The 11426-nt window shown below is 38.8% G+C and overlaps 2 protein-coding genes across 2 annotated transcripts in view; one reads left to right on the forward strand and one right to left on the reverse strand.

Moving 5' to 3' along the window:
- The window catches only part of LOC119412067 (disco-interacting protein 2 homolog B-A), an 8728-nt gene extending 7137 nt beyond the window's left edge, over positions 1 to 1591 (reverse strand). Inside the window, exon 1 of the mRNA XM_037679044.1 lies at positions 1483 to 1591. Coding sequence (XP_037534972.1) covers positions 1483 to 1591 — 109 coding nt within the window. The remainder of the gene's footprint in view (positions 1 to 1482) is intronic.
- Positions 1 to 11426, forward strand: part of mdfi (MyoD family inhibitor) — a 189614-nt gene that overhangs the window by 69742 nt on the left and 108446 nt on the right. The window lies entirely within an intron of this gene.

The following is an 11426-nucleotide window of genomic DNA, read 5'->3' on the forward strand; positions in this document are numbered from 1 at the left end:
ATCATTTTCAGCCCCCTTTTTGGCATCTGCATTTGGTAGCAGGCCAAATTGACAAAAACCATGCAGAGTAATATAATATTTTAATTTCACAGCAGAGTAGTCTCTAAGTAGGTCTAGGGAAAAAATATCACTATTGGTATCGATTATCGGCCAAATAAGTTTTAACATATCGGCATATCGGATATTGGCCAGAAATCCAATAATCATGCATCCCTCATTTTTACACCATGTGAAAGAAAGGTGACACCATCATCCTTATTTTTAAAAGCTTTCTAAAATTCTGGCTCGTGCTTCATTGATAAATTACCATAGTTGTATTTTAGCTCAAACTAACAAAGAGCAAACTATATTTACAACTTCTTAATAGTTTCAAATAATAACTTTTGGCTATTTTTCTTATTTAAAAACTTTTTATAAACTCAAAAATCAGAGTGTGTACTTCCAACCTCTCAAATATGAATATTTTCTGCTTTTCTTTGTCATAACTGAAGTGACTGGTGTTGGAGCTATCAGTCAGGGAGCAGATGATATTTGAAGACATCATCCAGAATCATAGGGACACTATATACAGTACTGCAGTTGCATTTTATTAATTTGAAAGTAATTAATTAAAACTGTATTTAGTTTCAGTCCTCTGGTTTATGAATTGGGTCTTGTATACTGTTTTAATACTTAATTTGAGGCTTTTGATCATAATGTCTTGGGCAGATGTTTATTTTAATTGTTCAAAAAGCTCCAGAAGAAGAACTGTTAACTCATTTTAAAGTCAGTTTTAGCAGCAAGTTTCAAATGAAGAAAAAACTGAAGCCATTTCAAAACTGCAACCAAGACAATGACTTGCAAACGCCTTTTGTACCTTTATACATTTAAGATTTTTTACTAATGACAGTTACCTACTGGCTAAATCAAATAAACCCATTATTAACTACACTGACAAGGATCAGGTTTTTGGATTTGATAATTCAACCAGACTACAAGAATAGTTAAACAATTTATTGTTTTTGAAGCTGCTGGTGTGAGACAGGATCCAGTTGTGGGAACAAATCTGCAGACATATAATAGTTAGTGCACTGTATGTTTCAGGAAGTTTATTTGTAAACGGAACAGAACCAACCTTCTCATGCAGATGAAGTGGGAGCCATCTGTTGGAACTTGGTGAGATGACGTCACTGTAACGTGGGAGAGCAGCTGCGGAGCAAAGCTTTCAACGCTGTGGTTAATATGGACAGTGGTGCAACCCAAGATCGTGGTCTGAAAGACGAAGCTGGGGTCAAGCACGGGGAGTCAGAGGTCCAAAACCAAATCCAGAGGTTTATCCTTAATCCAGTATCAGTAGATCAGAAAGAGTAGTTGTTACCAGGATCAGAAGGGCAGAACAAGATCAGATGAGGAGCAGGCAGAGCGGTAAATCCATAAGACAGGTGTGGAATCAAGACAAGAGAATCTGACATGAACGTGAATGAAGTGCTGGACATCTAGTACCATAAAGGGTTTGATAATCTGGCAGAGACTTGATGTGGAAGGGACTCTTAAATAGTGCGTGCAGCAGGTGTAAGGCATGATCGCTGATTAGCGACGTGGAAGTGGGCATGGCAGGTGGCTGAGAGCGGTGAACATGACAAATAAAAACATTTAATTAGAATTTAAGAATAGGGGTCATAATAGTTTTATTAAAAATGACAGAGAAATGTCTCAATGAGACATTATAGTCCTGATTTACCTTCTTAAGTAACTCTTCAACCCACTGTTCGTTGTTTCATAATCCAACTCTTGATGTATTTTTGTGGTTTCAGGTGGTGATTGGAGACAAAGTGGTCCTGAACCCGGTGAATGCTGCTCAGCCGCTTCATGCAAGCACACACCAGCTCGTGGATAACCCAGGATGCAATGAGGTTTGGCTAATGTTAGTTATTTACTCCCCTATGAGCATTCTTTTAGCTATTTGTTGTCAGATCGAAAACTGCAGGACTAAATTGTGCTGCTGTTCTGTGTATTATTTTTATGCTATTAGTGCTTAGCATATTTTTAGTTAATGTTTTTATTAGTTCGTATCTTGGCTCTTATTACTGTTTTTCTTTTACATTTTATTGTTGGACGTAACTGGGACCCTGTGTACATAATTTCGCTCGACCGTGCGAATGACAAATAAAGAAACTCTGACTCTGAAATCACAGTCCTGCAGACAAACAGATGGCTAAAGCTAAAATTGTATTTGGAAGATTTATTGTCTTTCTCTTATAATGTTACATTGACCTGTCTTATTTGGTAAAATTAAATTAATATGTTATCTAAGGACTTCACAGTTACTCAGAGATTAAACAAACATTTGGGGCATTTTTCACATTTACTGCAAGTAAAATCAGTTCAGGTGTTTGTAAAACATTGAAAGGATCTTTTCATTTTAGATTAAAGCACATTTTGAGCTTGACATTTTGATTTTTGTTGTTTGGTTAAAAATTCCTTTAAATTAAAAAATAAAAATCTAAACGACTAGATTATTAAATGACCATGGTGATGCATTATTTTAAAACTTGGAATTAAAAATGACTGTGGCCAGGATGCTGTTCTTCAAGTCAAGTCAAGTCAGATTTATTTATAGAGCACATTTAAAACAGAAACTGTTACCAAAGTGCTTAACAAAAATATCACATCATCAGATAAAAAGTAGCAAGATATATTTACAGCACATGGAATAAAAATATAAAACCAAAAACAATTAGAAACAATGAAATACTAAATCAGATCACGTTGTGTCAAAAGTCAAGGAAATAATAACAAAAAGCATAAACTCAGTCTGAAACAATGAAATACTAAATCAGATCAGATGACCTTGTGTTAAATAGGAATAATAACAAAAGCATAAACAGAATCAGCATCAATGAAAAACCAGATCTAAAGCTGACCACCCTGTGTTAAATGTCAATGAGTATAGATGTGTTTTTAGGAGAGATTTAAAGGCAGAGACTGAGGTGGCCTGTCGAATGTTGATGGGCAGATTGTTCCAGAGTTTAGGGCCCACGACTGAGAAAGCTCGATCTCCTCTGAGCTTCAGCCTGGTTTTTGGTACGGCCAAAAGCAGCTGGTCTGATGATCTCAAAGCCCGAGAAGGAGTATAAGGAAGAAGAAGGTCGGAGAGGTATGATGGTGCAAGGCCGTTAATGCACTTGAATGTCAGCAGGAGAATTTTAAAATCAACTCTGACACGTACAGGAAGCCAGTGAAGAGAGGATAGAACCGGAGTAATGTGCTCAAACCTGTGAGTTCCTGTTAAAAGCCGAGCTGCAGCATTTTGTACGAGCTGGAGACGTGAGAGTGAAGCCTGACTAACCCCAACATAAAGTGAGTTACAGTAGTCCAGCCGGGTTGTAATAAATGCATGGACTAGTTTTTCAAGGTCGAATCTGGACAGAACGGACTTTAGCTTTGCTATCTGCCTTAGCTGAAAGAAGCTCTTTTGTAGAACAGAGTTGATCTGTTTATTAAACTTAAAGTCCGAGTCTAACACTACCCCGAGATTGGTAACTGACTGCTTTAGATGAGGCTGAAGGGAGTGCAGGTTTACAGGATCAGTGACAGTGGCAGAGCTTGGGTTAAACACAATGACCTCAGTCTTCTGATCATTAAAGCTCAAGAAGTTTGCAGCCATCCAAGTCTTGATATCATCAAGACATTTTAGCAAAGGGAGGATGGAGCAAGAACTGTTTGGTTTTAAAGGTAGATAGATCTGAGAGTCATCGGCGTAACAGTGAAACGAAATACCATGTTTCCTCAGGATTGACCCCAAGGGGAGCAGATACAATGAGAACAGAAGGGGTCCAAGAATGGAGCCTTGTGGGACCCCACAGGAAAGAGGGACAGAAGCAGATAAATGATTGCCAAAGTTAACACAAAAACTCCTGTCACCCAGATAAGAACGGAACCATTCTAGCGCCACCCCTGTAATCCCAACCCAGTGTTCTAGCCGTGACATAAGGATGCTGTGATCAACAGTGTCAAATGCAGCGGTAAGGTCGAGGAGTACCAGGATCACAGACTGACCAGAGTCATTCGCTAGCAGAATGTCATTACAGACCCTTACTAAAGCTGTCTCGGTGCTGTGCAGTTGTTTAAATCCTGACTGAAAAATCTCAAAAATTCCATTTACATTCAAAAACTTGGTTAGTTGACTAAAAACTATTTTCTCCAAGATTTTAGAAATAAATGGAAGTTTTGAGATTGGCCGGAAGTTAGAACAAGCTGCAGGGTCGAGTCCGGGTTTTTTAATTAATGGAGTTACCACTGCATGTTTTAAAACATCGGGGACCACACCTGTAGCCAAACTGCTGTTAATAATGGCAAGAACAGAGGGTCCAGTTGACGGTAGAACCTGTTTAAAAAATGCAGCAGGGATGGGATCAGCAGGGGAGCCTGAGGGCTTCATGTGATCAACAACCTCATTTAAAAATGAGAGTGAGATGGGGTCAAAGTGACTGAAGACTGCTGAGCAGGGGACAAGAACTGAAGGGTCGGCTGCGGAGTGTGGAATTGATGACCTGATCGACTCCACCTTTTCAGCAAAATGCCTGACAAACTTATTACAGGTGTCGACAGAGGCCTCAATGGTGGCAGACTGAGGCACATTTAGAATGGTGTTAATGGTGCTGAAAAGAACGCGGGGGTTGTGACTGTTTAAGTTGATAATGTTTGAGAAATATTTGTTTTTCTCCTGTTTAACGGTGGTCTGATAGGCTTTCCAACATGTTTTTAACATCTCAAAAGACACCTGAAGTTTATCTTTTTTCCATCGACGTTCAGCTCTTCTGCACAAGCGTCTTGCCTCTCTTGTGGTCTCATTTACCCAAGGGTGGGGCATGCGTTTTCGATTCCTGAGCTTTAACGGGGCGACTGAGTCCAGGATCTGTACACACGCCTCCTGATGCTGAGAAAGCAACTCCTTTGTAGTAAGACCCGAAGAGAGTTCAGAGTCTGAAACAGAATTACCAGCAAAGATGGAAGAGAAGAGTTTGGCGGTGGAAGGGTTAAAAATCCTACAGGGCTTGGGTGTGGGGGGAGGTGCAGGTTCACAAATCAATGAGGTGTTGAATAAAACCGGTTTGTGGTCAGAACAAACAGTGTCACCAATTTCTAAATCAGAAACAGACAAACCATGTGTTAAGACTAAGTCTAGAGTGTGGCCCTGCTGGTGAGTCGGACCAACAACACTCTGAACAAAGTTAAAGGACTGGATGAGGTCTAGAAAGTCCTGAGCTAATGGTTTATCTGGGCAGCACACGTGGATATTAAAGTCACCTAAAATCACAACCCGATCATATTGGAGCAGAATACCAGTTAGAAAGTCAGATAGTTCATTTAAAAACTGTTTATGGTATCCGGGGGGTCTGTAAAAAATAGCACACAGAACTGGGTTGGAGCGGCCCAGCTCACAACAGAGCAGTTCAAAACTTGAATAATTAACTGAACCATGGAGCTGTCTGCAGTGCAAATGTTTCTTAAAAACAGCCAATAATCCTCCACCACGACCAGTTGTCCTTGGAGCATTGAAAAAAGAACAATCCAGAGGCAGTAATTCCAGAAAAACACTGAACTCACCAGGGCAGATCCAAGTCTCAGTGATGAAAAGAAAGTCCAGTCGGTTGCAGCAGAAAAAGTCGTTCAAAATAAAAGTTTTATTAGCCAGTGATCTGGCATTTATCAGGGCCATCCTCGTAGAATCCACCACAGGAGGAGATGATTGCAGTGTCCAGTCCAGCGGCCTCAGATTTGCAGAGTTAGACGCGCGCCTCCGGCAGGAAACCCAGCCGCGCACGGGCCCAGTGTGATGATGGGACCCCGACAGCGGGACCAGACAGCGCACCACAGGATCTGTACAGCGCCAGGAGCGGAGGTGGAAACGCTCACCATCAGCTGGAGAGGATGTTTCAGAGGCAGCCAGCTGGGCTTTCAGTTTCACCAGCCGGCCAGCGCGTTTTCCACGGCGTCTGGAGCGACGTCTCCGGGGAGGCAGGTGCGTGCCCCGCTGCAGGTAAGCAGGCACGTCCGCCAGCAGCGGGGGGACAGGGGGGGGTCCAGAGTTACGCTCATAATGATCAAAATAAGCGACATTGGTGCCACAAGGTCGAAGATCCAAAAGTTGTTTTCGGTCATACACCAGCAGAGCGTTGATGTCACAGATGAGAAATGAAAAAAACACCAAAAATACGAACACCATCAGCAGAGGTGGATTGCAAGCCATGTACACAGGCGCCATCTTACCGGAAGGTACGAAAGGTTTATTCCAAGAAGTAGGGGTGCAGGGGTGCTGTTGCACCCTATGATACATGCCAGAGGAAGTGTGTTCCAGTATATATTCAAAGAGATAACATCAGATTTATAAATGCTGCACATGCTTATCCAATAATGTTTTAGATGTTTTGTAAATCCGGTTCATAACCCAGTTATTGTACGGTGTGCAAAGATTTTCAACCTCTTAAAACCCAAAACAACAAGTTAACAAGAGGCTATGATTGGAATTATTTTTTGTCCACATTATACATAATATCTTCACATGCATATTTAGATAATACAACATGCACTACTACTGCATACGTTCAGTATTATGGGTACCGCGAGTGAAAAAAGTTCCCACAGCTATAGTTAATTTTGTAATGAAAGGAACTGGTTTTTTAATGAATTTATAAGCTGCAAGAGACAAAAGTTGTTTTGCCATACCTTTGTTAGACTGCTGCTGTTGTGCAATAAAAAAAATCTATTGCTGTCACATCAAGCTCTGTTTTTTTTTTCTTTAGGTGAACTCTGTAAACTGTAACACCAGCTGGAAGATCGTCCTCTTCATGAAATGGAGCGACAACCAGGAGCTTGTCCTAAAAGGAGTATGCTGAAATCACACATTTAGTGAATTCAATACACTGTTAAATAAAACAATACAGATAAATAACACATAAGCTTTGATAGAAGCTGGAGTTTTGAAACTCATTTTGATTAACATCCCTGTGCTTGTTTTATTTCATTTTATTTTGAAACTTTTTTTATTAACACGTTTTAAGCATGCATTTTATTCCAGCTCCATTTGTTGCATAAGATCACTCATCAGGTCTGAGTGGGCTGGTTCCTTTGTTTGCTTCTATTTTAGGATAATTACTCAACAGTTCCTGTTACAATGAGACTTTATGATATTTAACTCCACAATATTATTCAATATTAGGCGTTATTATAAAGATCTTAGTTCTCCAGTTTTAGTGTTCCCAAAATAAAATATTGTCCACAACTGTTTAATTTTAAAACTGTGACCTGATAAAACTATTAACACTGGTGAAGAGTCTGTTCTTCCCATATCTGGGAAGATTTTTAAACATTTCATTCCTAAAAATGTTTTTTTTTTTTTCTTCCTTCTTGAAATTAGCAAAAATTCAAATCTTACAATCTTTCTTTTTCCAGGGGGATGTTGTGCGATTATTTCATGCAGAGCAAGAGAAATTCCTCACATGTGACGACCACAGGAAAAAACAGTACGTTTTCCTCCGCACTACTGGACGGCAGTCCGCTACCTCCGCAACCAGCAGCAAAGCACTCTGGGAGATAGAGGTGAGCAGGAACAAAAAGCCATGATTTGTTGCTGTAAGAGATAGTTGTTTAGTGATTTCCTGAAGTAATAAAAAGTGAGATTATAAATCTGTTTCTCTCCCACTGTTTGCTCTGATATCAGGTCGTACAGCACGATCCGTGTCGAGGCGGTGCCGGGTACTGGAACAGCCTGTTCAGGTTCAAACACTTGGCCACTGGACACTACTTAGCTGCAGAGGTCAGTCTGTCTGTTCCTCGACAGGACAACCTGTTCTCATTTAGGGTCTTTAAAGAACATGGGATGAGTTTTGGCTTCTGCTAGGAAACCAAAATATGGCGTATTTTAGTAAAATTGTGTTGCTGACATTCATTGTGTGAATGTTTATGAAGCATTCACAATATTGAGATCCATTTATCTTCCAAAGGCTTTTCAACATTTTTCTTGTTCCACAATTTTTGTGCTATTTCAACAATTCATAGATCAAAACGTTCAGCTCTTTCAGGACAATCCTATGATTTTTGGTATAGGTGCAACTTTAGCTTTTTGAAATATTTAGCGTTTTCGGCCACTTTTTTTCTCATAGAAAATGAATTGAGATCATTTTACATTCTTCATATCTTTAGATCTGTTTACAACCTTTTATTGCTCCTTTCACATTTTGTTCTGCTTCAGATTCTTTCAGCTTCATTGTGTAAATTTAAAAAAATTTTCAACTACTTTTGCTAATTTCAGCTGTTTTGTGTTTCTTCTAGATTCTTTCTGCTAACTACAATTTTTTTGTGCTTCTTCTAACTTCTTCCTGCTAATTTCAGCTTGTTATGCTCCTTTCAGCTTATTTATGCAAGTTTCGACCTTTCCTGCTTTTTCAGCTTGTATTTAGCCATTTTTACGCTAATTTTAGTTTTTTTGGCTAATTTCACCTTTCTTGCACTCACTTCAACTTTTTTCAACCTAACTTAATGTTTTTCTTTTTCAAATTTCTGTTTTTTCAGATAATTGCCACTTTTTTTGTGCTCATTTCTGCTTCTTTCAGCCTAATTGGGCAAACATGTTCTTTCTGTTTTTTTCTGCTAATTTAACATTGTTTTACCTTTTCAGCTATCTTTTTTGTATTTTTTAACTAATTTCATTTTATTTATTTTTTTCAGATAAATTCAAGTTTTTCGTGATAATTTCTGCTACTTTCAGCCTAATTAACTTTTTTAATACTAATTTAAGCTTGCTATGCTCCTTTCAAGTTTTTTCTGGTACTTCATCTTTTTTTTCTAATTTCAGCTTTTTTTTTTTTTTTTTTACAAATTTACTTTTTTCTTCTTATTTCTGCTTATTTAAACCTTATTCAGCAAATATGTGTTCTTTCTGCTTTCTTCTACTAACTTAGGCTTGTTCTTCCTTTTCAGCTACATTTCAGCATGTTTTTTTAAGCAAATTTTAGCTGTTTTTCAACAAGTTCTTCTGCAACAAGTATTCACGCTGCATTTTGTATGAGTAATGAGTATCCCTGATTTATACAGATAAATCACACCGAGCCTCGAAAACGTGTAGCAATCACGAAGGTGAGATGGAGGAAGAAGGCTGACACTGTCTCCACTCCCCTCCACTACATTTGTTCATAGTTAGAGTGCAGCTTCATGCTACATATTACATATAATATGTACAGTAACATTATATATTGTAATGGCCACTTGGATATGTTCATGTTAATATATGCATATTCCTCTTTTGAAGATGATGTCTCATGTACAGTATTCTCATTCAATAAATAAACTGAAACTAAATATTTCCAAAGTGAAACATTTGTTTTTGTATTTTTACAGGTAAACCCAGAGTATGAGGATTGCCACCGCTCTACTGTAAGAAAGACTCACTGTTGTTGTCACAAATGTCATTTACGTATACATAAAATGTTACAATTCATGTCAGTTCAGTCATTTCTATTGGTCTAATAACCAATAATAATAATAAACGTGAATCACTACCTATGTTCTGGCTGTGAAAGTTAAACAACGGGATATTTTAGGGCACCAGATGGCAGCCTAACTCTGTCTTTTGTGTATCTCAGTGATTTGTTAGTTTGTTTCTGTCATGTACATCCAACAAGATGTTCTCTCTCCAGTTTACCCTTTTTTTGATTGACCAAATTGATTAAATCTGATATTAGCCCAAATTATTGTTCAAAAGGTTTTTTCAATGACAACAGCAATGACATTAATAATAATAATAATAATGTCATCACAATGTCAGCACTGTATGTTTCCACACAATGGCGAAATTAGTCTCTGCATTTAACCCATCCACCACCAGGTGGTGCAGTGGGCAGCTATTGAAAGCGCCCGGGGGACATTTTGGGGATTAGACGTGCTGCCCAGAGACGCCACGTGATGTGCAGTGACTGGGGATCGATTCTGGGACTCTCGGGTCCCAAGCCGGCTGCCCTGCCTCTACACCATCTCGGCCCCTTAATGTTGTATCTTTGAAAACAGTTCTCAGAAAAATAAATCAATTCAAATACAACCTGTGCAAATAGTGTCTATTCCAGTCATTTTTTGTTTAAAATGTCATTTTAACCCATCTATTAAAACGTATTAGCTTATTTGCTTTAATTAGGACTGAAACCATTGAATGAGGAGATAAAAGAATCATAAATAAGACATTTCAAGCTATATTAAAATCAAATTTTTAGAAATCTGATGATGATTGTTACAGTTTTTAATGAGTTCACCTGTTAGAAGTAAACAATCTGCTTGTTAAGACGTTTTGATTTTGTTTTGAATTTCTGTTTTCTGCAGCTTGACTTGGAGCAGGAAGCCTTGCGAGCTCGTTTGAAAACCGCCCCAGATAAAGTCATGTACACGCTTGTGTCGGTTCCTGATGGAAATGACATCTCCTCCATATTTGAACTTGACCCCACCACCTTAAGAGGGGGAGACTCACTTGTGCCCAGGTAGGAAAGTGATGTAGGGACTTTTCCACTTAGATATTGAATTCAGACCAACATTCACCAATAGAGAAATGAATAATCTGTGCTCTGGTCTGTCACCTTTTCCACTGAAAACCAAACTGTGGACTCATTATGTCGTCTAGTGGGGACTTCCACTTTAGATTATTCCATTATCGTTAATTAAGCACTAAAAAGCTTGTGGTAACATGTCTTCATGTAGGAGTCGGTTACTGACTCTGCATTGTTCAGGTCATGTTGATGGTGTCACAGATAAGCAAAAGCGAGGCTCAAAAATGCAAAAAACAAATCATCATTCTGTCTGATGTGCTCTTTCACAACTGCTACAAAGTAGATACAGATAAGAAAGTCTTGAGAAAATGGGTGGCAAACACATAGGGGAAAAAAGTGTCTTAGTAAGATCAAGCATCCAAATCAACCTCTTAAAATCTGCTCAAAGAATGGATCATTGTGTTGATCCGTGTCCATAATGTCTCCAAGATTTTCAACTTGGCTGAGATTTTGTGACGGTGATGGTCAACAATTTGGTTACGGCTCTGGCCTGGAGAATGGGAAGCACCCTGGAAGAAGCCAAGTGTGCGTTGATTTTTGTAGTGATTATTCTCTCTCTGAACAAGTTATTGCAGGAAATGCCAACATAATGTCACTCAATCGTAACCCCCCCCCAAAAAATCCCTTCCCTGTCCACTTTCCTGTGTGTTGTTCTCGGTGTATGCCACACACTTTTTCTAGGGTATTGTGAACAAAGTTTCAACTGACTGCATCACTTTGTTTTCCACATCGAAAGCATCATGTTGGATGTAACTGTTTGAATGATCTGGACTTCTTCCTGAAACAGACTGAACTGTGATATTGCAGTGGCTTTTAATAATAATAATAATGTGTTATGTATTGTCACCATTGTAT

This window comes from Nematolebias whitei, chromosome 7, assembly GCF_014905685.2.
Source record: "Nematolebias whitei isolate Nwh7 chromosome 7, NemWhi1, whole genome shotgun sequence".
In the NCBI taxonomy this organism is placed as follows: Eukaryota; Metazoa; Chordata; class Actinopteri; order Cyprinodontiformes; family Rivulidae; genus Nematolebias; species Nematolebias whitei.